Here is a 26,278-nt window from a genome sequence, read left to right as displayed (position 1 = left end):
AAATGTCAAGGAGAACCTTTACCTATTAGACATTTGAACCTAAATGTCTGGTTCAGAAGACAATAATTCTGATTGGAAAACTCATCAGAAATCATGAAGCCTTCATATCTCAATTCTGACTAGACCAGAGAAAACCTGTATCATATGCATTCTATTCATTCCTTCATTACATTTTGTTTAAGCCTACAGCAATTAAGTCTTAGTATATAAAACATTATATCCTGAAAGTTAGCAACAACAGTATTTACTGTGACATGATGACCTCTCATTACCTTATGAAAAATTGATGAAATGAATTAAATCTGTCATTAGACAGCATGAAAAGCCAGGTAGGACTCTTTTGTAATTGGCAGCCATGTCAAAAGAGGAACATGCTACATGAAGCAAATCAAAACAATGTAGAAAAGAGGGGGAAAGGAGAGCATCCACCCATATCTATATTGCTTGTTTTTTCTGATCTTTTTAACTAGCAACACAATACATGCAACAGAAAGAAAGTTCTATTTGCAGTGTTCCATTCACACAACTGAGCCATTATTTGATGGTGCAGACACCAAGAATTGTGCCTGTACGTATGATCAGATGTATAGCTTCTGGTGAAAAAATAATTCAGAAAATCTGAAATATGCTGGTATTTCAACTTTCAGTTCCTACAACCTGGATTGACCGGACTTAGCACTATAGGATATACAAGATACTAGCATGGTTTTTACAGCCATTTAAAAATGCTACAGATAAAGTGGGAAATCTAATCTGCATTGACAACACATAATTAGAATATTCCAGAATTATCTGGCATTATAATAAGGAACAAGGATGAGTTTTGATATACAGCAACACTGTTGCTACCATGAGTGGCATTCCACACTTCCAGTATGGACCAGCAGGTGCAGTGGAGATTTTAATAGATCAGAGATTACGTTCATCATTTCTTAAGTGATCACCGATCCAAAGTGGCAGAATTATCCCAGATTAAGTCTTTACTTCATCCTCTTAACTCTTATTCTCAACTGAGCATCTATTACAGTACAGTATTTGCCCACACCTCCCCTCCTCACCTGTGTCTCATTTACCTACCCACCCCTTACCACTTTTTCTTCATATAGACTGTAAAGTCACTGGTGACAGGTCCCAATCTACCTTGGCTGTAAGCCTTAGGTCACTCATATGGACAGTGTACAAAGAAAGAATGAAAGAAAGATGACATCAATTAAAAACTTGGCAGAAGAATGTGATCTTCAGCCCAGCAACCTAGTGCCATCCAGAGGCTGACTTCATCTGCCATCAGCACATGATCAAAGCCAAAAATTATGGGGATTGTGGCTCAAATTATCTTGAAGACACTGGGTTGGGGATTTCAGTCCCAACCCCCCTAACAGATGCTCAAAAAGGCTCAAAAATACATTAGCACCACAATGTAGACAAGCACTTGCTCAGAAAATGGATCAAAGCAATTTTACCCACCAGCTTGGAGAAAAGAGGCTTGCCTAATCAAAGGTATACTACATTAAGCCTGGCCCTGCTAATGAACAAAGCAAGGAAGGCACCTAATCTAGCATGATATGAAAAGCCACCAAAACGCTGGTTATTTAATTTACCAGTGCTGTACATATGTTAAATGTCAAAAGGCAGGGATGAGCAGGTTTGTGGTGTTTTCTAGTTCAGATGTCAAAGCAACACTGCTAATGCTGGGGAGCAAATTATTGTGGGTCCCTTCTGGCCCTGACCCACTATGGCTTGCCTTTTTCACATCCCAAGAAACAAACAAACAAACAAACAAACAAAAACAGACCAAAAATAAAAACACCAGCACCCCCCCAAAATTCCAGGCCCCGGTTCGGACTACCCCCAATGCTGCCAACAGGCGTCTATCGTATCAACTGCATGTGTTTGTGTACGTGCACGTGTGTGCGCGCGCGCACGCATCTCTCTCTCTCTCTCTCTAACACACACACACACACACACACACACACACACACACACACATCTCGAGAGGGGGGGCTATCAGATACGAGGGCTAGCAGATATGCGCGCGCGCGCACACACACACACAAACACACACACACACACAGTTCGCCTTTCCCGGATGTCTCCCCAGCCCGGGACCTGGCGGCGACGACCCCTTCCACAACACACCCTTTTCACACATGCAGCGAAGCTCTCGCTCAAAAGCTCCCACGGGCATCGCTGCCAACGCGGTCCTCCTGCTCGCCTTGCCCGTCTGCCCCTCAAGCGAAAGTCCAGCCTCGTCTTGCCACCTCAGCACCATTACCTGTCCCGGGGGAAGAAGGCAACGGGGCCGGCCGGCCGGCCCGCGGCCCCGCCCGGGTCACACGCCGCCTGTTGCCGGCCCTCCTTCGGGTCTAACGGCCCACTCCAACCGGCCCCGGCTTCCCCCGCTCCCGTCTCTCCGTCCTCCCCTCCCACCTTGTCTATAACAGGCCTGGGCGAAACACGGCTCCGGCGTAAAAGCGCCACCGGCGAAGGCGTCTGGGAAAGGTAGTGTTTCATTGCGCCCCGCCGAAGAAGGGGGGGGGAGAGAAAAACCGCGAAAACAGGAAAGACCAGTAAGCTCTGGCGCGTGAAAAAGGAGAGAATAGTGGCTAACGTTGGCCTGACCTTGTTGAGGGAGGCAGCCTTCTCTGCGCGGGAAACGGCGAGTCCTCTGCCGACCACATTCGCTGCTTCCCCAGCTCTTTTGTCATCCAGGCAGAAAAGAAAAGGCGGCGCTTGGTTTTGTTTTTAGATTCTTCCGTTGATATCGAAGAAGTGGGGAAATCTCGTCTGAAGGACTGAAAGCAGGGAACCGGCGCTTATTCGTTTCGCCCCGATTGAAAGGAATTGTATTAAAAACACCGTGTGTGTGATAACGTCCACAATTCTGAACTGAATTTTTTTTTTTGTATTTTCTGGGCTACACACTTAATATGTTTATTAATTGTATGAGGCTTGTGCTTTCTTGACTGTAATTGGGTTTTAATTCTCGCCTCTTCCTGAGTTGGTTAAAACCGAAGTGGGGAATTCCTTTCCCCCCCTCGACTTTTGGACTACAGCTCCCACAATCCTTTTCATTGGCGCGGTGGTTTAAACTCCTGGGAAATGAAGTCCAAAACATCTGGCAGGCCGAAGATCATCTCCCGCAACCTAAAAATAACCTAATAAACTTACATGGCGTGATCTTCGGCTTTCCAGATATGAACACAAAAATACTGACCTCTGTTTCTCTCACGTTGTCTGATGATGCCATCTTATATGTAGCTACTCAGAAGCCCCACCGAAGTCAGTTCTTCTTAACTGTGTACAGTATAGGATTGTAGCCTAAGAACCACACTGCTTATTCTTAACTTCTGCTTACCTGTGGGTATTAATCTGCTATTGCAATGCATCGCTCATACACTTCAGATATCTGAATTAAAGAGATCCATGTGGAGGATGCTGAAATCAGGGAGGAGTTGAAACTTGGACAGTTTTAGGATATATTTATCTACGGTGCTGCATTTTTTTAAAAGGCATCTACAGCAAGAGCAAAATAAGTATAATTTTTGAGCAGAACCTCTCCCCCCGCCCCGTAAGTAGTGCTTTACAATGACTGCCAAAACCAGCTGGGTAGGAACAACGGGTTCATGAGTATGTGTGGTCTGCTAAACTGATGAAAACAATAATAAATGGTGGTCTTTGTAAACTAAAGGCCACGCCATACGGCTGAAACAAGAAACTGATCGGCACCAAACAGTCCCGTGGTGTCTCTAGAGACAACTGATTTATTTTTGCTTCAGGAGTTTTCTGCTTAATTCAAGGGTCAATTCAAAAGAAAAGATCGTGGCCAGTCTTTCAAGCAATCCCGTGAATCAAAGGCAGGAATGTGCGGGGTAGGAAGATCCTAATCTTTGTTTGGAATCATTGTATAAAACCAGAGGCAGATAATTATCTGCAAAGAATATCAAAAGTTTCAAAAGCTCAGACGGAGTAGGGATCTAGAAAAGGAACAGTAAAGCACACGAACACTGCAGGAGGTTGTCATAGTTACGGCGGATCTGCCGCCGCGCACGGTTACGACGTCATATTCAGTGGCCTGCTGCGTCGTCTTGTTTCCGGAGGCTGAGCGGAGAAGAGGCTGAAGGGTTTATTTGGAATTTACAGCAAGAAGGCGGATATTTTTTTTGTCTCGGTGAGGCCGTCGACAAAGGGGTGTTGCGGGAAGGAGGGGGCTTTTGGCAGGTATTTCGTCGCCTTTCTGCGGGTGAAAATTTATTTATATAAGTAAATAATAAATAAATGGGAGCGGGTGACGTTGGAAATGGAAGTCTTTGTTGCGGGGGGGCTCATATGACGTAGCGTATAGAGAGCGCTTTCGCTTCGTCTCTCCACCCGTTTTGTGTATTTATTTAATTGGTGGATTATTACCTCTCCCTTCCTAGAAAAAGATGGAGGGGGACAAACATGGTTCATTGTTCTCCTGGCAACAGCCCTGATTCCTGAAAGATACGTGAGGCTGAAGGTCTCTGCCTGGCCGATGGTCGTCCAATGAACTGCAGATCGAATACGGATTTGAACCCTCGTCAGGCGGGGTCTCTGATCAACTGGGGCACCCTTTGCAAATGTGGGTTTGGGTCCGTTGGATTTAGGGGAGAAAAAGGCGAATAATGGGATCATGACAAGAGCATGTACAGCTATGGACAATGTGGGGAAAGTGGGTGGAAAAACTGTTTTCAATATTCCAGAGGTTCCAAAGGAACTAAATGGTGAAAAATTCAAGCCAGACCTTAAGTGGAACACTGGGTGATTATAGCAGTTGATTCTAAGCTGTGGGATGCACAAAAGGAAGTACTTCTGCCTGCAGCTCATAGTTTAAAACGTGGAATTAGTTTCTTGCAACATGAGAGTGGCCACCAATTTAGACAAAGGTCTTGGACAAAGCTGACATTGGATTTGGCTGTGGACGATATCTAGTGTGTTGCAGCAGACAGAGTGAGAGGCTAGGACTCAGGAGGCCTTCCTTCAAATCCCTACTCAGCTGTGAACACTCACTGGGGTGTTTGCGGAACTGGTAGAACTACATAAATCTCTCCCTTACCTTGAAAGCCATGTTATTTATTTATTTCTTAAATTTATATACTGCCCCATTAGTGTCATGCACTATTCTGGGCAGTTTACATAAGGTTCACTTCTCCCCCACCCACTTTGTGCATTTATTTAATTGGTAGAAAAAGTGGGGGGGGGGAGGTGGTGGCAAGCATGGTTCCTCTCCCCATTGCTGTCCTGGCAATTATCCTGTAACCATTATTTATTAAATAAGCAATTAAAGCCACAATCAAGAGGCATCAATTGTTGGAATAAAATGCAGAACACAAGGCATATAAACAAGTTATCAAATAGGAGAGAAAAAATTAGGGTTGCTTTAAGTTGGTTCTGACTTGATAGCACATAACATAAAGTCAGGGTGGCTGTCTGCTACTCCCACCGCTAAAAGAAGCATGCCTTGAAACAGTTGTCCTGCAAGCATCTCATGGGTTTGTATAAACAAGTTTTCAGAAAAATCGTATTTTCTTCCTTTTGAATCTGGGAGGATATTGCAGAGCGTGTGTCACTAGTGAGAAGGCTCATTTTTGTGATGGTAATGTTCCTTTGGTTGTTGGATGGTTGTTCCTCTATGCCAGTGGTCCCCAACCTTGGGCCTCCAGATGTTCTTAGACTTCAACTCCCAGAAATCCTGGCCAGCAGAAGTGGTGGTGAAGGCTTCTGGGAGTTGTAGACCAAGAACATCTGGAGGCCCAAGGTTGGGGACCACTGCTCTATGCCATCACATCATCTCTGACTTATTCCTCTATCAGTGCCTCTTCCCAGCAGTTTCCATGGCTGAACATAGAATCCATGTCTCCTGAGTCCTGGTCCAACACACTATCCACTACATTATGCTGGTTTTCCTCCCGAGGATGGGTGGATAATATATCTGGGGCAAAGTGCTGCTGGGTAGACTAATCAGTTTGTTGAGGATTTGCACATCATTAACAAAATATTGAATTACCTAACAGGCAAGAAAGTAAGTTCTTTTAACAGACGTGTTTGTATTTGTATAGCCAGGTATCCTATGGAGTATCCTAGTTGTCAAACTCAGCACTAGATCACAGTGTCCTTATTAGATCTGTTGTAGAGCACAGACTTCCCTGAAAGATATCTTTAAAACCACTATCCTAGTCATATTATGTATGTGGTCTCCCCCAGTATTATAGCTTGAAAACTGGCAAAGTATAATGACTAATCTCTTGAGAGAGCTCCCTAAAAATTGATCTTCTCTCCTTGCAAACTTGTGTTTTTCAAATTACTGCTCAAACAAATACTGTATTCAGGTTTTTAACAGATTAAGTATTTTGCTATCCAAAGCATAAGAGATCCATCTGCATGTTCTTCTCACAGATCCCAGTGCATGGCCTTGGAGCCAGTGGTGGCACTGAGAATGGGTCCAGAGAGGATTTGTCCAAATGAACAAGAAGAGCTGGGCCTCCAAGAGGCACCAGATGGAACCCCTGATCCTGCTGGGGAGTGGAGTAGTGAAGAACCAGAAGAGGAGGAGGAAGAAAGCAATAACGGCTACCTGTACCAACCTCTTAACCAAGACCCGGATCAGGGACCAGTGATACTTGAAGAAACTGTGCCTAGTACAGAGCCAACTCTCGATATCAACGAGCGACTTCAGGTAACAGTTTTGTTACATAAGGACATGTCCTTAGAAGGGCGGGGCTATAAAAATAACCTTAGTAGAGCATCATTTTCTTTCTGCTTAACATTTCCCATGACATTGTGCACTGCATACAGGCAATGAGATTGCACTTGCCTGACCCACCTGTGGACAGTGACGAGGAAGAGGGATCTTTAGCTCAGAGCAGTCACACCTCTATCCCTATGGACCCAGGTAACTCAACAAAATATATAACACTTTAATGTCTTTTTAGCCTACACAGATTGCCAGCATGATAGTAATGAACTTCACTATGGATACAGAACCCTGACACATTCAGGCTATATATGAGTTTTTCCATTCTCTTTCTTAATGTCTGTGATTGCCTTGTTTTGCCATGTCTTTAAAGTTCCTGATCACATCCATGATATTTCTATCATATTATTTTTTAGAAAGCCCATGATTGCAGAAGGGGTATTCCCTCTTGCTTCAGTCCTTTGAGGTGAACTGGGGTGGGTTTATTCACTCTTCCTACTCCCCTTTTCATATGTGGCATGTAGGCTAAAGTGATGGTTGCCAAGCATGGGTCCCCAAGCATTGTTAGATTTCAACTCGTAGAAGCTCCAGTTGTGCAGTCAACAATCAAGGATTCTGGGAGTTATAGTCCAACACTTAGGTGAAGAGCTAAGAGGGGCCATAAGATGTAGTCCAGTGTGTCATCTACCTAAGAGGTTTATTTTATTCGTTTCTGTACAGAATCAAATTTGAGGTCTAAACCTGGTTCCTCCTTGCTCAAACTGAACACTCTGTACTCTTCATTTCTTTCATTAACATGAAATTTCTTATCCTCAGTTTTCTGTAAACTCTATACTAGTGTATACTGCAAGGATGAGAATCTTTTGGTACATGGGTCTCATCCTGTCTATGAAGGTGTTCCAGCTGAGTACTGGGCCTTGATTCCTTTCCCTCCACTAGAGAAACATAGATTTTTTTCCAGTGTGTGAGAAGAAAATTTTCTATTAGATCTGATCGCTGTCTTTCTGTAGTGCTAGCAGGCCCTGTCCTTTTCACAAATAGGCACTTTTCAGTGTGGAGAGAGGGTTCCCTAAGATTGGGCAAGGCTTCAGGAAGACCCATCCCCAACATCATCTGTTTGTGGGGTGAGGCAATCTGGAAAATAGTTCCCTACCTTTGAACTCAGGAGTTTGTTGGCCTGAGGCCAAATCAAACCCTTCTGCAGTTTGCCTGATGCCTGTGCCCTCTTTTTCTTTTAACAGCTCATTTGGTGTTTTCTCAGCTTTTGTGCCCTCCCCCTTTAGTAAATGGTTGACATGGCTCTCCTTAAGCTTAGTTGCTGGCAGAAAGGCTTCTTGCTAATATATGCCGGTATGTTTTTTTCCTACCTTTTTGTTTTTGGCTTCACCCACCGGAATGCAGCACTGACAATGTTTCTGAAATTGAAATCCTCTGCTCCAGATTTTAAGTTTTATGTATTCAACTCTCTGTATGGTTTGGGTTATTGCTGTGCTGATCTTTCCTGTTTATAAGCTTCCTCAAGCAGTCTTTAGTTCATGCCCATTACTGCAAATGCACCATGATTCATGAAGTGACATCCCCCCACACTGGCAGTAACCCAGAACCTTTGCACTGCGCTGGTTCTCACCTTGGGTGAGCTGCCCCTTTCTCCATTCAGAGAAATGCATGGAATCTGAATCTCCCTTTGAATTAAGCACCATTTGAATAGGGGAATTCTTTAACACAGCTTTTTCTTTCTTTTTGAGCTGTCTCTCATCCTTTGACTTCCTTTGGCTTTAGAACATGTGGAGCTGGTGAAAAGGACGATGGCTGGAGTCAAGCTGCCCACACTGGGGATCCCTGCGTGGGCTAATGAGATCTCGGACGATCAGTGGCAGGATATGGTACAGCGGACGCTACAAGCCAGACAGAGTCAGAGTGGCTCTAAGCCAGAATGGAAATGAAGACTGAACCGTGAATTTGTCCCTGCTTGCATAGGAAGCAGCTAAGCACAAAGTGCTGCACTTTAAACAGTCTTCTCTGAAGTGGTCAGGTAGATGTTTATCTTCCACCAGCATTGATATTCTGTGTTCATCTTCACATGCTTTAAATTACTGCCTACTCTGTCAGCTGTTTGTAATGCCCAGCGACTGAGCAGTAATAATGATGGCAGAAGTTTCCTAATTCTGGGGAGCAAAGGGGGCCTGTCAAAGAAATAAACAACCCCTGTGAAATGATCTTGGGAGATGCATGTTTTAGCCCTGTTGTTCTCTTCTTCCCCACCCCCACCCCACCCCTAACCCTTTTTCCATGTGATACATGGGCTGACGAGCTAGGAATGGCCATGAGGTGAAGTCCAGTGTGTCATCTTTTCAAGAGATCCATTTTATTTAGTTCTGTACATACAGGGACATCTGTACAAAATCCAACACTGTCATACTATGTAATACTCTACTGAAAATAAAGTACACCATATGTACATAATGAACTGTAAAGCAGCTTAATACGTGTGTCCAGGGAGTGAATGCATCTTAGTTTTGCTTTTCCCTTTCAAGAGGGGCTATGTAAAAAGTGAAAGAGGCAGCTCTGCCCTCTCCTTGTAAAAAGTAAGGGAGGTAAAAGCAGAAACCAGGGCAAATGCTAGGGGAATCTTAAGTAGAGCTGGGTTAATGTAAAAAGTGACAGCATTGTGTGCTTTTGGTGCTCATTTTGGCTTGAGTCAGTAACATTTTTGCCCAGTTTCTCACACAGCTCCTCCCATCCATCAGATACATAGGACACTGGAATGAATTGGCGGCAAACTAAACTTTAATGTTAGGTACCAAACACAAGTTCCCTGACCCCAAACAAAGATTAGACAGGCTATATTTACATCTAAGCCGTACAGCACATGATGCTCCATTACAGCCCTGCTCCACCCGTGCCAAATAATGCCAGGCAGAGAAGTGCTGAGGTGGGTAGATGTGGGAATGGAAGGTAGAAAGATTTCCTACACTCATCCTTGTTTGCAGAGCCCAGCCTCAGGGGAGGAGAAAGGAGAAGAGACAGAAGAATGAACTGCACTTACAGAAGAGCTCCAAGCTGACTTCCCTCCAGCAGCTAAGCTACACTTGAAAACCATACCAGTGGTATTTCCCCCTTTTCACTGCAAGATGGCAAAGAGTTTAGATGCTCCCCATCCCCCCAAAAAAACCCAAAACCATTAGCCAGAGAAAGCATCTTCAAGAACCAATACTGAAAATGTTTTGGTAGCAGACAGTGGAGGATTCATTTAATCATGTATACTTACAGCAATCTCAATTCTCTCGAGTATGAGTCATTATGTAGCCAAAAGAGCACCACCCATTCATAAACCAAGCTTTGCCTAAGTATAAGAAAGTTGGTGGAAACACCAGAGGAAGCGGAAGGCAGGACCAGTAACAGACCAGTGAGGATTGCACATGCTTAGTGGCCACAAAGTTATGACTACTGTTGAGTGGGGCATCCTACAGAGGAATGAACTAAACAGGAATACTCCAGGAGTTCCACCTCTAATTGATTTGATGGACTAGCAGTGAGTACTAGTAGCAAACTATCTGCCACATCTCACTGCTTACAGCAAGCAACTCCATTCCTGTTCCAACTGTGTTTTGCAGCTAAAAGAAAGCAACACTATGGCTTAGCTAGAGTGAAAAACTGGAGAAACCCTCACCTGTCTGAGATTAACTCTTCAATCTTCCAAGAGACGTTAAGAACACAAAGGTGCAGCAGGACTAAGGGATTCCCTGAGAGATGTAGGTTCATCTCATGTAGTGGGGTTCCCAAATGTGGGTAATCCATGTGTTCTTGGACTGCAATTCCCAGAAACTGGCCAGCACAGCTGGTGGTGAAGTTGTCGATATTGCAGTCCAAGAGCACTTGGGTTACCCAAGGTTGGGAACCGCTGATCTAACGGTGAAGGGAAAGCAGAGCAAAACAGAAATTAAGGGAAAATAGAAGAGGGTTAGCACTGGTAAATAGATAAATAAATTGCAGGCAGATATTAAAAGTAACACTATGAATACTATGTAGGATGGAAAGAGGCATACAGGCTGATGCTAAAACATATTTTTGCTGATGCCCCATTGGCTTCAATGGAGTTTACTTCCAAATAGATCAGACTTGCAGCCTTTAAAATACTACAGGACTGAAAACTAGAATCGTATAAGCTTTCCAAAGCTAGAGTCAATAATCTACAGGTAGAAGGTGGGTGAAGACTTGAATGCACATGAGGGTCTTTCACTTTTGCAATGTTCCATGATCCAAAAATTCATTCACAGCCTGTGAGCAATGGCAGCACATTAAGCAAATTCAACATTTATTTGTGTGACTTAAGTGGTATCTTGCCAGTTGGCTGGATAGCTCAGTGGTTTAGGTATCTGGTTAGGTTAAGTATCTGGAACCAGATGTTGGGAGTTTGATTCCCCACTGTGCCTCTTGAGAGGAGAGCCAGCCTGTGTAACCTTGGGCAAGCTGTACAGTCCCTTGGCTCCCCCCAGAAGAATGGAATGGTAAACCATTTCTGAGTACTCTCTACCTGGAAAACCTTGAAAAGGGCCACCATAAGCCAGAATTGACTTTATGGCACATGACAATGATGGTAATGAAGAAGTGGTATCTTAAGGAAAGCAGCTTAATCCTTTCAACTGTACACCACCTTGAGAGGTGTCTGCTGTTTCTCTCCACCTTGGGCTAGAACAATTGATATGATTATGAGTTTCCTGGGTTGTGTAGCCATTATCTAGTTTCTGATATGCTTAAAGCTCTTTGCAAAAAAGTTCAGTAACCTTCTGTTGCTAGTAAGTATTTAGTCAGTGGTCTCTTGAGCTAGAAGCCAAGAGTGGAAAAGAAAGTGGCCATTATGGAGAGATTCTGTTAGGAGTCACTCATGCTCCAATTCCAGCTGAGCTAAAGAGGAAAAACACACTACTAAATGAGCCTGTGTGGTACAGCAGCTACACTTCAGCAACCAAGTGCAGAGATGAACTGATGGGATCTGTCTGGTGGGACAAGAACTACGGTGGAGCTGAAAATAGGATCCAAACCAGTAGCTCTAGAGACCTGCTTATCTGCACTGCATCACAATTTGCAGGACAGGAAAGAAAGTGCAAACGGTTATTCATGTTGACCAAAACAACCAACATTCTTCAACAGATTAACCATTTATTCCAAGTATGCGGGGGCAGTGGGGAGGCAACACAGTGTTCCCAATTCTTGCCCGGTCCACCAGAAACAAGCCTGCCCTGATCCCTAGAAAATAACCTATGTTGACCTCAGTCAGTTTCAGATATAGCTGCTGCTATTCAGGCCAGATGATTGGGGGATGATGTGGGAATGGAAATCAAACTAGTGCTGGAAGGCTGTAGTGAGGCACTACTGTAATGTAGGCGTGTGGGGGGGACATACCGCTCTTCGACTGCCACTCCCATCGGCCCCAGCCAGCACGGCCAGTGACAAGTGAGGACAGGAGCTGCAGCTGGACAACACCTGGAGGGCTCGCGTCTGACCACCCCTGCTGTAGTGCATGGCCGGTAAGTGCTCGAACTCTCAAAGCTTTGGTCCTGGGGGTTGGAGTCAATTCAAAAGAAGAACAGGGACCAGGATGTTCCCCTGTGTGAAATGGTACTCTCATGGATTGGCTAGGTTCCCTTTGCACGTGCACACGAAACACAACCCTTAAGAGGATAAAGCAGGAGGAAGTGACAGTGTGGCGGGACATGAGGTACAATGTAAAATCAAATCTAACCTGAAAGAATGAGAATGGAGCGGAGGAGAGGCACAGCTCACCATGTTCATTCCCTAGTTATACATTAGAACAAAGTGCATTTCTGTGTACCCTCCAGGGGCTCCCTAGCCCGTCAGAGTGCCTCCTGGCTTGAGGTGAGAAATTCTTCCGCTCTCTTGTGCGCTTCCAGGGCCTTTATGGTGTAGACATCCTGCGGAAGCTCCGATTTCCGACGCAGCAAAACTTTCTCCTTCTTCATGTCCTTCAACATCTAGACACAAATTCATCACAGATGAGGAGTCATGTTCTGAGTTTGGGCTCCTGACGAATATTGCCCACTTCTGTTTTGGGGCTTACTTTCCATCATTTACCAGATGATAACTTGGAATTAATTTCAGCCAGGTCTGGGATCTGTAGCCCTCACCACTCAGTCTTTACCTTTGCTACTCTTAATAGCAGTTCAACATGAAAGGCTGTGTCTCCAATCCCACAGAAGCCAGGGGCTTGTAGTTTGGTGAGGTACATACATTCCCTGCTACAAATGCTGGAACGATCTCCTTAGCTAAGCAGAAATACCACAACAAACTGCAAATCTCAGCATTCTGTAGAATGCAGCTGCAACAGTTAAGGTAATATCAGAATTACTAGAACTGTGTAATGTAGGGACAATTCTAGTTGCTCTCCCTTTGTGCCACTCTCCACCCTGAGACCACATTATGAGAGGGATCCCTATCATGTATGCCAACACTTGAAATGAAAAACAGCCCAGCAGAGAAGCTGCTAATTCACCTAGGCCTGCTGGATGAATAAACTGATATAGACTCCAGTTTCTACAGATTCTTTCCAGCATGGCCAGTAGTCGGGGACAATGCTAGCTGTAGTCCAACAACATCTGCAGGGCTCTGACGGAAGGTATAAAGTCACTGCATTTTTCTTACAAGTTCCTTGCCAACACAATTAACAGCATCTGTACACAATGCCAGATCTCTAGAGGTCACAACACAATTATGGCAGAGCTACTGTGTCTTCAGTAACCCACCTCCAATTTGGAACTAAACACAGCAAACCAATTAAGGGTGGAGAGTTAGTTCCTTTCCATACCAGTGCTCTTTTGCACACAGAAACAAGGCAGCCAACTATTTATTCAACATGGACAAAGCTGACTGGTTAGTAAGAAACCCCTGATCATATAGCAGGCTTGGGGAACATGTGGCCCTCCAGGTGCTGTTGGACGACAACTCCCATTACCCATTCTCCCTGGCTCAACTAGCTAAGGCTGATGGCAGCGGTGTCCTGCAATGTCTAGAGAGTCACACTTCCCTGATTCCCGTTCTACAGAACAGCTCCCGTTTCCATTGGGGACATATAGGTAAGTCACCTGCACAGCCTCCGTTTCCATCGTTTTCTTCAGCAGCTGAATGTCCTCTGCAGTAGGGGTCTCCGTCTCCATGCAATAAACAGGAGGCAAAGGTGGGGGTGCGCAATACATGGGGTACTGCAGGAACGTAGCACACACAAAAGAAGGGAACTCAAGCTCAGCAACTCATGTACGGCAACGCCAAAAGATGTAACACAGGCCCCCCAAGGTAATTTCAACACATATCTATCTTTCACTCTCTTTTATAGCCTATCTTTCCAGTATCGATAGCACTCAAGGTAACTAAATAAATTTTTTTAAAATGTTTGGTATCTGTCTGCCTTCTGTCCATCGGTTAACCTATCTATCCAAGCACCCACTCGCTCCCTAACCTTCTGTCTTTCCATTAAAGACAGCATTATAACGCTTATTTAATTCTTTTTGAATATGTGAATCATTTGCTGTTTTTAGCTTTTAATATTGTGTTTTTAGTGATATAAGCTACCATGGGCCCTTGTTTAGGAGAAAGGCAGGGTAAAAATGTTTTAAATATTTTTAAATATCTACGTTTCTAAAATTATTTTTTTAAAATAAACAAACCGGACTAATTATAATAAAATAAATAATTATAACACAAATCAGTCAAAACTTGTCAATGAACAAGACCTAAACAATGCCTACTAGTCAAAATTTAATTCAGAAGGCAAGGCAGTTTAAAAAGCCCAAAACCTATCTGAATAAAAAGACATACAGTGGGGTCTTGACTTGAGAACTTAATCCGTATTGGAAGGTGGTTCTCAAGTCAAAAAGTTCTCAGGTCAAATCTGCATTTCCCATAGGAATGCTTTGAAAACCATTTGATCCGTATCTGCTCTTTTCCGTCCATAGAAACTAATGGGAAGCTGCTATTCCGCCTTTGACCACTAGAGGGGGATATTTTGTTTCTTTTTTTTCTTAGGTCAAGAAAGATTCAGGGAAGGCAGGGAAAATACAGTCCAGGCAGTACAGTACCAGGCAGTCTGAAGACTGTCTCCCAATCCACTCTCTAAACGCTGGGAGGACTGAGGAAGCAGACAGGCACCCTTTTCACTGGCCAACAGTTAACTGAAAGTTCACTTTTTGCACTTTCCCTGCCTCCCACGTGGGTTTTTTTCAGTTCTTAACTCAAATCTAAGTATGCAAGTCAAGTCAATATTTTCCTAAGAGAGTGGTTCTTAAGTCAAAATGTTCTTAACTCAAGCCGTTCTTAAGTCAAGACCCCACTGTATTTGATTGCTAGGAGGAGGACAAGAGAGATGGAGTTGGTTGGCGCTCCCTTGACAGGGGGTCCCAGAGCTGGAAGCAGTTGCTGAGAACACCTTCTTTCAGAGCACACCAACAACTGCATTTATAAAAAGCATGGGGATAGTATTATACCTGGCAGATTACCTGCTTTGATTTGGATTCCTGCATTGAGCAGGGGGTTGGACTTGATGACCTTATAGGTCCCTTCCAACTTCACTTTTCTATGATAATACCAATTCCTCCCCCTTTACAGAGCAAGGGGTCCCTTCTTTGAAATAGCATGATGAATATGAAACTATTTAAAATGTCGCCTCTCCAATTTCTGCAGCTTTCATATTCAATTTGAAGAGCCTGATTTTTCTGTGTTGTTTCACGTCTCCATCTCTTGGTATTTCTTTCTCTTTTAATTAGAGAGAAACCATTAAAATCGCATCATTATCAGACGTCAATTAGGATGAATGAAGGAAAATGAAATCCAGCATTTCCAAATTACTGAGGAGTCTAAATAATCCCAACATGGTTTAAATGTTTTTTTAATGCCCTTTAGCTTTACTGCTTTACCGTGAAACAGTAGTTAAGATAAAGAGCTGCCAAGCACTCTATTTTGATTATAATTTTGATTGCGATTGGATTAATCACACCTCCAACAGGCTTTGAACTAAAATAAAAGGTGTGTGAATAACTATCAGTAATTTGCAAGGTCCTTCTGGAATTAATACAGACCACATTATAATAGCACAAATATATCAGGGTAGTATTTTACAAAATGATCCTTTATTAAATTTAATCTGTGTTAAAAGTAATTTGGAAGAGAACTCTGGAAGAGTTACTTTTGTGGACTATAACTCCCAGAATCCTGGACATGCTAGCTGATACTGGCAGCTGTTGTCCAAAAATGGATTGTTTATGAGTTCTAGAGTCATGATTAAATCTGTTTTTAAAATAAAACTGACTGGGCAGGTAAATTTGACTTGTGTATCTGATAAGCAATGTGCTTTTCACAACCAGAGAGTGTTAAAGTTAAGTACAGTGGCGCCTCGCATTACGAGTGCTCCGTTTGACAACAAAATCACATCACGACGAAGATTTTGCGATCGCAAAAGCGATCGCAAAACCATGTTCCCTATGGGGGAATTTCGCTTTGCGATGATCGGTCCCGTTTCGCTAACCGATTATCGCAAAGTGATGATTTTCGGCCAGCTAATCGACGGTTTCAACATGGCCGCTGGGTGAAAAACATGGCCGCCCACTGTTTTCTGGCATGGATTTCTTACTGCACGGGCAGAGAAAATGGCCGCACTATGGAGAATCTTTGCTGGACGGTGAGTTTTAAGCCACTAGGAATGCATTAATTAGGTTTTAATGCGTTTCTATGGGCTTTTTAAAATCGCACGATGACGTTTTCGTTCGACAGCGATTTTTTCGGAATGAATTAACGTCATCATGTGAGGCACCACTGTACTGCACTGCTGGACATTTAACATTTTGAGTGTTTCTTTTTATATAATGACCTATAAAGTATTTCCTTCCTTGATCACAGTACTCTCAGATGCCTAATATTCCCAGCATCCCTACAAAAATCTTTCTGCTTGGAAAGTCCCCTTGTGCCCCCTAGGGGGCATTTCTGCCATGCTACAAGAGTCACCCCATCCTCCTGAGAGTCTTTTAAAATACATATATCTATATTTTGCAGGGGAAAATGGGGATGACATTCAGAGGAGCTGTCTAAAGTTTGAGAATGTGTGTGCACCTACTAGACTTCTAGAGAGTATTCATCCCTGTTGTAGACAAATGTTGACTTAGACAGATTAATGATTATGAGGGGGAGAATGTGTGGCCTTCAAGATGCTTTTGAAGCATAGCTCCCAGCACTCCTGACCGTTGGTTATGCTGACTAGGGCTGATGGGAGTTGTAGTCCAACATCATCTGGAGGGCCACAAGATGCCCTCTCCTAATCCAACTAACTGAATATAATGCCGCTTCCTTTGTTTCTTTGACATTTTAACAACTTAATGGTTTTGAAGCACATCTCATAGCCGTACTGTAAATACAGGCAAAAGAAGTAGTACTTGATACCTGTCTTGAATGCTTGAATTTTGCTTTGCAAGAAGAAAAAGAGGTTACCTACCTGTAACTCTGGTTCTTCGAGTGGCCATCTTTGAACGCACACTAATGAGTTAATCTGCGCCTGCGCAGAGCAGCCTTAGGATCTTCTAGAGCTCAGGCACATGGTCCCAGGACCTCCCACACGCTGGCTATAACCCTGCCCCCAGCACCAAATGCCTCATTTCCATGGAATTGTCCGCCGCTGCGCAGCATGCCATATGGCACAGTGACATACAGCGGGGAGTGTGAATTCACAGATGACCACTCAAAGAACCAGAGTTACAAAAATATGTCTCTTTTTGTAAAAGGTAATCTCTTTTTCTTCTTTGTGGTCTCTGTGACTGCACACTAATTGGTGACTAGCAAGCTGACTTACCAGGTGGTGGGCATCACAAAAAAACAGATGCGAAGACAGCCTCTGCTTTGGCTCAAACATCTAGGTGGTAGCGGGTCACAAAGGTGAGTGGCGTGGACCATGTAGCAGCCTTGCAGATACCTGCCAGGTCTACCCCTCTAAAGAAGGCTGTGGAGGAGGTGATTGCTCTAGTAGAATGGGCCCAAACTGGAGCTGGCAAAGGTGCATGCACCCAGTAGATTTGGAGTGAGTGGTATTACAGTGTGTAATGTTTATATTGAGCCCAGAAACTATAAAGATGTTTTGAAGCTTCCTGATTATGAGAAGAATAAGTGGTTAGAGGCCATGGAGGAGGAGATGAATTCCATGAAGGAACATCACGTGTTCACTGAAACCAAACTACCAGCAGAGCATAAGGTAATAGGTAGTAAGTGGGTGTTCAAAAGAAAATTGCAAAATGATGGAAACTACAGATATAAAGCAAGGTTGGTTGCACAAGGTTTTACACAGAAAAGGTTTATACATTATGATGAGGTATTTTTCCCGACAGTCAAGTCTGAGACATTGAGAACAACGCTTGCCTTTGCTGTCAGTAAAAATTATGTAATTTACCACTATGATATAACAACTGCATACTTAAACGCAGACTTAAAGGAAGAGTTATATATGGCAAAAGCACCGGGTTTTGAGGGTACTAAACCAGAACTAGTGTACAGGCTAAACAAGGCAATTTATGGTTTGAAACAATCTGCTAAAAATTGGAATGATTGTTTACACCAAGTTTTGATGAAACTAGGATACAAGAACGGTCTAGCAGACCCTTGTTTATATACCAAGAAAGTTGGGAATGATTTAAATATACTTCTGGCGTATGTTGATGACCTATGTTTTATAGCAAAAGATCAAAGACAAGTAGAGTTGTTTGAAAAACAATTAAAAAAGGAATTCAAATTTAAAAATCTAGGACCAATACAAAATTATCTGGGTGTACAAATAAAGAAAACAGAACATGGACTTGAATTAAGTCAAGAACACAAAATAAAACAAATGTTAGAAAAATATTGTATGGGAGAGTGCAAGAATGTGAGTACTCCCATGACAGTGGATTTTCAAAAGGAAGATGAAATAAGTAAAGATTTTGAAAATAAAGATTTATATCACTCAGCAATAGGGAGCCTAATGTATCTAGCGAACTGGACGCGCCCGGACATAGCGGCGTCAGTAAACATACTCAGTAGATATATAGAAAAACCTAGTGAAAAACACTGGCAAGGATTAAAAAGGATTTTTAGATACCTAAAGGGAACATATAATTATCATATAACTTTGCAACCATCAAAAAATTTAAAACTGTCAGCTTATGTGGATAGTGACTGGGCCAACGATGAAAAAGACAGAAAATCTATGACTGGATTTGTCATAAAATTTGGAAGTAATATAGTTGGTTGGAAATCACGAAAGCAGAATTCTGTAGCAATCTCAACTTCTGAAGCAGAGTTTGCTGCATTGTCAGATTTATGCTCTGAATTAATTTGGTACAAACAATTAACAAAAGACATATTGACTAAACCGTTGTGTGCTCAAAAGCATGAAATGTGTATAGATGCATTGGGAATGTGTAATGGGTTCAGGCAATTTAAAAATTAGGAGGAGTGTTAAGGTATATAATTTTTATATAGCCTGAACATAATATGTGTGTGTGCAGAACAAGATTAAGATGACGTCATTCCTTCATCCCTGGCTGATGCAATTCACTGCAATATGAAGATTGCCACACCTGTGTGCATGAAGTCACCTTAGACGGGATTGGACCAGACTGATGCCAGAATTGTATTTAAGAAATGAACTCTGTACAGTCTTTCTCTTCTCCTGTATATTGATGTCTGCATGTCATGCTGCTGGTTTGAATACTGAGCCACTGAAGTGCTGTATGTATGTATATCCTGTATATATTTTGTAAATACACTGCTGAAAAGAAGAAGCTGTTGTGTGCGTTTATCTGCTCTTTACTCTGCGAGAGACAAGATAAAGTCACAGACGCACACTCCCTTAACAGTTTCTTTTTCTTCCTTGGCATTGAGGTCAAAGGGGGCTTCGATATCAACCCCAGAGCAGTCGACCTCAAGCCCGAGGACGACGGTTTAGCTGCTTTGTGACCACGCTTAGGTGAACGACTGGCAGTTGAAGAGGTCTCAGAAGGGGGAGCTTGCGGTGGTTCCATGGCCAAGGCTCATTTCTCCCACAAGTAGGAGCGAAGTCACTGCAGTCTCTGATTTAGGACAGGCTTAGTAAAAGCCTTACAAATGGTGCACAAAGCAGGCTGGTGCTCCTCCCCGAGACCAGCCAGACCTGTGAATGGCCGTCAGAAAGTGGGACCTTGTTAGAGCAGGACATGCAGCGCTTGAAGGGCCTCAAAGTGGCCACAAACTCACAGAAAAACATTCAAAAAACACAGTTCTATTCTGAACCTTAGACTCATAAAACCAGAAGAATGGTGAAACAAGCCAAGTCGAAAAAGCCGGGAGGTCCAAGAATATGATTTAAGTGATACTGAAGGGAAAAAACAAACACAAAGCGCCGATCTGAGTAGCTGCAGTAGCGGCGGCAGATTAACCCATTAGTGTGCATTCAGAGACCACAAAGAAGAACACCTGAATTCTCTTTTGCTAGGAAGAACTAAACCATGCTCTGGCCAAAATCCTGTTGCTTTGCTACACAGGCAGGACCCTAAAATTCACTGGCTTCAGGCCAGTAATTAACAAGTCCCTGCTGGGATCCTCAAGTACGCAAAGCCAGTGGGTGTGAGCATCCCCAAAAACTGCAGTGGCAACTCATCAACTGCCAGCTAGAAGTAAATGAATGTTACGACAATTCCCTTCTGCCCGAGTAACAAAGCCATGGGATTTCAGCCTCTCCATTCTAGGAAATACACCTTAAAGATGTGTATCCCACTGAAGGAAGACATGTGCATTCATGATTATGGTCATTTTACAGAAAGTAACCTGAAACCAACAGCAATTCATCAAGGGCTATACAATGGCCACACACTTAAAAAGTCAGATACTAGTGCAAAATAACTACTGGATCACACACAATTTTTTAAAAGTGACAACGATGTCTAGTTATATAAGCTATGAGAGAGTAAGTGCAGAAACACTTACAAAACGCATGCCATCTGTTGATAATGGCCATTACCTGAGGATTTTGGCGGGCTAGCTCCTCAATCTTGTGCCACATTTCTTCTCGTTCCTTCAATCTGAACCGCCCTCTGAAGATGGAAAGGAATTTATTGTTTTCATTTAGACTTGCAAACCATCCTCTAGAGAGCTCAGGCCCAGTTTATACCATTCTAAAAACCACAGCCTGAAAAAACCATTAAAATGCCCCACATTAAATATTGCCAGCAGAATTTAAATCTAAACACACCTATTCCTTTCCCATCCACCCCCTTTTTTTTTCAAAAGCTAAGGATAGGGAACATGTCACCCTCTGAATGTTGTTTGTTTTTAACTTCCCTAGCAGTAACCAGCAGCCCATGAACCCATGATTATCTGCAAGGACCACCTATAAGGAGCCTCTTGGCGCAGTGGTTAAACTGCTGTACTGCAGCCAAAACTGTGCTCCTGACCAGGGGTTCAATCCCAGGTAGCCAGCTAAAGGTTCACTCAGCCTTCTATCCTTCCAAAGTCAGTAAAATGAGTACCCAGCTTGCTGGGGGGGGGAGGGCAATGTGTAGCCTGCATAATTAACTTGTAAACCGCCCAGAGAGTGCTTTAAGCAATATGGGGTGGTATACAAACATGCTTTGCCTTTTTTTTTTTAACAAGGCCAAATGTCTGCCATCTCTGCTTCTAACAAAGATTGCTAGGGAGTTGCTGAAGGACGTCTCATAAGAACGGTTTCCCCTGGCTTGTCCTCCTACCTCACACATCTGATATACCATAGATGCTCCTACCACATCTACGTACATACATAACAGCTCTCTTAAATCATGTTCTCTTTAAACGCCATACCATCTGGGACATATCGAATCCTGTCTGATTTCCAAAGCAGGCCCTGGTTAGAACTTGGACAGAAGAATAACGAAGAGTACTAGGGGTCACCAGTTGGGGTTAGGAAATAAACCTGCTTTAAACCTCCTAAAAGTTGTTGCCAGACAAAGTTGGTGATCTTAGGTTAGGCAGAGCAGTGAGATGATTCAATATAAAGAGAACATGCTCCTATGTTTATATATGGAGGATAGGGCAATCTAACACTTATGACCTAACTCGTTACCTGGAAAATGGTCAAAAAGCAAGTTATCATTACCTGAACCTTTATTTCCTACAGATACAATGTTGTGACTGGGGGTTTCATTCCTGTCATGCCACAGAAATACAGGAAATGTAACCAATCTGACACAAAAATTAAGAGCAATAGCTTCTATGTCATCCTCTACTATATACAATGGTGGCTCTGCAATAGTAGAACCTGGAAGACAGGATGATAAATTTTCACACAGCCAGTGCTTCAACAGCTGGCTGAGTCTCTACTGTAAGACTCAGCTGTCTCTAGAATCATTGGTAAAGTGGGTTCAGCTTGTCCTGTATCCACAAAAAAATCGAATTTCTCAGACATATCAGAACTCCTTTTTTTAAAAATTTTGCTCCATCCCTTCAAACTTCTCTGTGTCAGCAAGTAAGACAAGAAAGCTGTCTTCTAGTGAGCTCTACTCGAACAGGCACAGCTTCTTCAAAGTTGTAGTTAACCACTACCAAGAAGAAAAGGCCTCGAATGTCATGGGATTATCTCTTGGCAGAGTGTTCCAGCCAGACTACTCACTTCTGCTTCTCTGCCTTGTACTGCTGTGTGCAGTCATCAAAGAGCTTCTGGTTCATCTCCATGAACAGTTTCAGTGCATTATAGATCAACCCATGGATTGTCCTGCAAAAGACAGAGGTGGATGAATGTGATGTTTGACTCAATGAGCATCTTGCTGGTGTATTTTGCTGCGGAGATGGTGTATTTCAGTGGCACAGCCACAAAATGAAGGAAAGCAGCATGCAACCCATGATGGCTTTCAGACGGCAGTAACCAGATCATCCTCAGACACTGACTACCTCTGGAGAACAATTCAGAGGAAAGGAACCAATTTCCCCCCTTATATATGTATTTCGAGTTCCAGAAACTGTCAACAGCACTCTTCTCCTTCTCTCCGGGGCAAATATATATGAGCAGAAACCATGCTTAGCATTAGCGCTGGCACAGCATCAATGGCCAACAAAGAATGCCCAGGCCACGGCTCTTCTATCTGTCCTGCAATTCATTCCCACTGCACACACTGAACACCTACTTGTTCCAGTGACTTTTGGAATTCTTATAGAGGGCTGGAAACATGATAGGGAGTATTTTGGCTGCATTGTCACTGATCAAACTCATGATGTATTCATTGTTCCAATAATATAACGCTCTCTCTGCGACCTGTGCCAAAAAAAAAAAAAGGAAAAACAGACATAAATCGTATAATGAAAAACAGGCTTGGACTCCTGATGTTGCTTCCTGTCCAGAGCCATGTATATGCACCCAGTTATCATGCTCGGGTCTCTGGTCTGCTAAGTTCTGGGGAAATCCTCAACCCTACAGAGATGGTTGATGACAGGCCAATCAGAATGACAACAGGCCTGGGATGGCGGGTGTTGAAATTCAGCATACAATGTTTGGAGGGTTGCAGATTCTTCACCCCAACACCTAATCTAAGAATTTTAAAAACTTACACTAAAAGTTTGACATTTTGTTCAACCCAAACAAACCACACGTACATTTTTAAACACATCGAAGCAGCTCACCAGAGTTGTCTGTGGTGGTGGGACAAAAAAAAAACTTGCACAGCTCTTCATAAAAAATAAGTATTTCCCTTAAAACAGATATCCATCTGGACATGCCAAGAAAGATATGAAGCAGTCCAAGATGTTCCTTCTCTTCCTCCTCCTCCTCTAATATATCTCAAATCTAGAAGCAAGGAAGAGGCAAAACTGCATGTAGCTCATGAAGTAAGACAGAAAAGTGCCATTTAGGTTTTTTTTTACTATATATCACTTATTTCTACATTCTGGGAGTTCTACCTGACAGACAGACACGTAGACACCTAAATATGGCTCACCTGACAGAAAGGCCTGGACTGGGTGGCTCTGTGGCCTAGCTATTAAGAAGGAAGCTTCCAGCTAGCACTGGACTAGTTTCCTTTCTAAACAGGAACCTTGGGTGAAGCTAGGCCTACCTAAGACACAAAGCCTTTCCACTTAGGCCTTTCTCCAAGGTGAGCCAAACATTTTGATGTTTCTATGTGTCTGCCTGTTAGGTGGAACTCTGAGAATGCAGCAGTATGGAATTTATAGTTCCAAAAAATTCAAATGGCACATCCCTGCTTACAGACTTAATAGCCATTTCAGCCTTGTAGCTTTCCCAGCAATGCTTCCTTGAAACCTTATCTTGCCTTAAACATCTTAATTCAGAAATTAAACTTCCTGTTAATCAAGAAAACAAGTAAAATCTCATTAACTAGTTACTCATACTCCTCTCCTTTCGTCTTCTTTTTTCTTGTAACACAAAACTTGTGAGATCTGTTCAGTCACTGCAATCACATCCAACTGTTGTTTAATCTTTGAAGACAAACCAGGTTATCAAACAACAGCTTGCACATGAGAGAAGTGGGGATGAATCACACACCACTCTTTCCTAGTTTACTGAACCTAGACTGTTACATTTGAACTCCTGTCGGTCAGCAAAGTGAACTTTGTGTAAACTATCACTTTCTGTTGCAGAACTGCCTGTTTTATGGGCTAACCGCTAAAACACTTAGGAATCACAAAAAATACCCTCCACATATGAACAAAAACTGCTGTGCACCTACTTGGAAATGTGGGCTGGAGACACACTTGGCCAGCTGCCGGAACAGAGGTTCCATAACCTTCACAAACTCAGAAGGCTCAATGACATCCAATATTTCTTCCAACTCATTCAGAAACATAACCTCCTTAGGACTGTGCGTTTTGGGCCAAAATTTCAGCAAGCCCATAATTACCTAAAAGAGGAAGAATGTTATTTTACAAGTCAGAACTAACTTCTTGCAACCCTAAAAGGGATTTCAAGGTAAATGAGATATTTCAGGAGTCTGCTTATCAGTTCCACAACAGGCATTTCCATGACTTGGCAAGAAATTGAACTCAGGTTTCCTGAGTCATAGCCTTTCTATCCACTATACTACACTGTGGTGTAGAAGAAAGCAGAAATAGGCAAGCACTCGCACTGGTTATATACTGTAGCCTACATATAATCCCACTTCTTAATGGGACATGCATTTCAGTGTTGCCTTATTTCATGTATCTCTACCTCCTAATCTAATTTCAACCAAGAGGGTCTTAGAACTCTCGTTTCAATACTACCAGGAAACACCAATAATAGTTATTATACTCTATGTTTAACATTTTCATTATTACCATAACCTTGCAAAAACAGTATAAAGCTGCAGTCTAATCCCCTCATTTGTATGTAGGGAATTGAGACACAAATGGTGCAGCCTGCCTCAGACTTTCTAATGAATTCATGGCAACACTGAAAATTTTAAGCAGAGATGCTTGTTTTCATACACTGCAACAAACAAGATGTTAATGTAACTGGTTGGTTTATGTTTTCAATTGCCCTTCTTTACAATGTTTAAAAATGTACTTAATGGGGGGGGCATAAAATATACTGTTAACTTGCATAACTACAGGTTTTTAGATGAAAATTATGATGGCTTTTATTATATTCGTGAATTTCAATGTAACATCAAACCACTGTTTGTTGGTACAGTGGTGCCTCGCTTAGCGATTGCCTCGTTTAACAATGTACAGTGGTGCCTCGCTTAACGAGCGCACCGTTTAACGAAGAATCCGTATAGCGATCCCTTTTTGGGGATCGCTATACGGATCTGCCCCAATCGCCGCACTCACTTTGCGACGATTGGGGCGTCTGGCGGCCATTTTGGAGCCGCCGAACAGCTGATCGGCGGCTCCAAAATGGCCGCCGGATGACCCGAAATGGCCCCCTATCAGTGTTTTCGCGCCCTCCCCTTGCTTACCGAGGTCGCGAAAACGCTGCGGGGGGGCATTTCAGGTCATCCGCGGCCATTAGGCGATGAGGTTTCTGGAGCGATTTTGCGCTCCGTTTAACGATGTTCCCTATGGGGAAAATTCGCATAGCGATGTTCGGGACCTTGCCTCACTTAGCGATGACAGTTTTAGGTCCCCTGTTTCGCTTAGCGATGTTCCGTTTTTGCAATTTTAAGTGTGTCTTAAAAGGTTCAAAAACGGTTTTAAATGCTTGGAATCGTTAGTGCACTTTGTAAAACCTTTGCAAACTTAATTTGGCTTTGTTCTGACTCTTCATTAATTTTTGGTGAATTTTTTTCTCCCCCATTGAAATGCATTGAACCCAATTTTGACAGCTGTCAAGATCGGGTTCAATGCTTTCCAATGGGGGAGAAAACAATTCACCAAAAATTAACAAAGAGTCAGAACAAAGCCAAATTAAGTTTGCACACATTTTAGAAGGTGCACTAACGATCCCAAACATTTAAAACCGTTTTTGAACCTTTTAAGACACACTTAAAATTGCAAAAACGGACATCGCAAAACCATTGAAATGCACTGAATAGGCTTCAATGCATTCCAATGGAGGATACATTGTTTCGCTTAGCGGGGATTTTCGCTTAAGGATGGCAA

General features: G+C 43.0%; 3 protein-coding genes across 15 annotated transcripts in view; 1 reads left to right on the top strand and 2 right to left on the bottom strand.

Moving 5' to 3' along the window:
- The window catches only part of KLHDC3 (kelch domain containing 3), a 67,857-nt gene extending 65,014 nt beyond the window's left edge, over nucleotides 1-2,843 (bottom strand). Inside the window, exon 1 of one of the 5 annotated variants that reach the window (XM_078382895.1) lies at nucleotides 2,620-2,843. The gene's annotated coding sequence lies outside the window, so the exon portion shown is untranslated. Of the gene's footprint in view, nucleotides 1-2,136; nucleotides 2,414-2,619 lie in introns of those variants that run through there. The other 4 variants (XM_020796871.3, XM_020796870.3, XM_072988941.2 and 1 more) reach the window with 4 other exon arrangements.
- On the top strand, nucleotides 1,174-9,175 carry MEA1 (male-enhanced antigen 1). 4 transcript variants are annotated; one of them, XM_020796883.3, is made up of 4 exons: nucleotides 1,174-2,499; nucleotides 6,415-6,694; nucleotides 6,814-6,910; nucleotides 8,492-9,175. In XM_020796883.3, the coding sequence occupies exons 1-4, from the start codon at nucleotides 2,027-2,029 to the stop codon at nucleotides 8,653-8,655; spliced, it is 1,014 nt and encodes a 337-aa protein (XP_020652542.3). In that variant the 5' UTR covers nucleotides 1,174-2,026; the 3' UTR covers nucleotides 8,656-9,175. The 4 variants fall into 4 exon arrangements, with proteins under 4 accessions (XP_020652542.3, XP_020652539.2, XP_020652538.2 ...); XM_020796880.3 differs by lacking the exon at nucleotides 1,174-2,499 and adding an exon at nucleotides 4,020-4,168; XM_020796879.3 differs by lacking the exon at nucleotides 1,174-2,499 and adding an exon at nucleotides 4,024-4,218.
- PPP2R5D (protein phosphatase 2 regulatory subunit B'delta) overlaps nucleotides 9,056-26,278 on the bottom strand; it is a 52,801-nt gene continuing 35,578 nt past the window's right edge. For 3 of the 6 annotated variants that reach the window (XM_072988917.2, XM_072988919.2, XM_072988916.2), the window contains exons 11-16: nucleotides 24,427-24,597; nucleotides 22,870-22,997; nucleotides 22,359-22,460; nucleotides 20,733-20,805; nucleotides 13,813-13,929; nucleotides 9,056-12,705 (exon numbers count right to left, since the gene is read on the bottom strand). In XM_072988917.2, the coding sequence (XP_072845018.2) occupies nucleotides 12,568-12,705; nucleotides 13,813-13,929; nucleotides 20,733-20,805; nucleotides 22,359-22,460; nucleotides 22,870-22,997; nucleotides 24,427-24,597 (729 nt within the window). In that variant the 3' untranslated portion in view covers nucleotides 9,056-12,567. The remainder of the gene's footprint in view (nucleotides 12,706-13,812; nucleotides 13,930-20,732; nucleotides 20,806-22,358; nucleotides 22,461-22,869; nucleotides 22,998-24,426; nucleotides 24,598-26,278) is intronic. The other 3 variants (XM_078382893.1, XM_078382894.1, XM_072988926.2) reach the window with 1 other exon arrangement.

The sequence above is a fragment of the Pogona vitticeps genome, chromosome 1 (genome assembly GCF_051106095.1).
Source record: "Pogona vitticeps strain Pit_001003342236 chromosome 1, PviZW2.1, whole genome shotgun sequence".
Lineage (NCBI taxonomy): Eukaryota > Metazoa > Chordata > Lepidosauria > Squamata > Agamidae > Pogona > Pogona vitticeps.
This window is presented reverse-complemented; position numbering and strand designations above follow the sequence as displayed.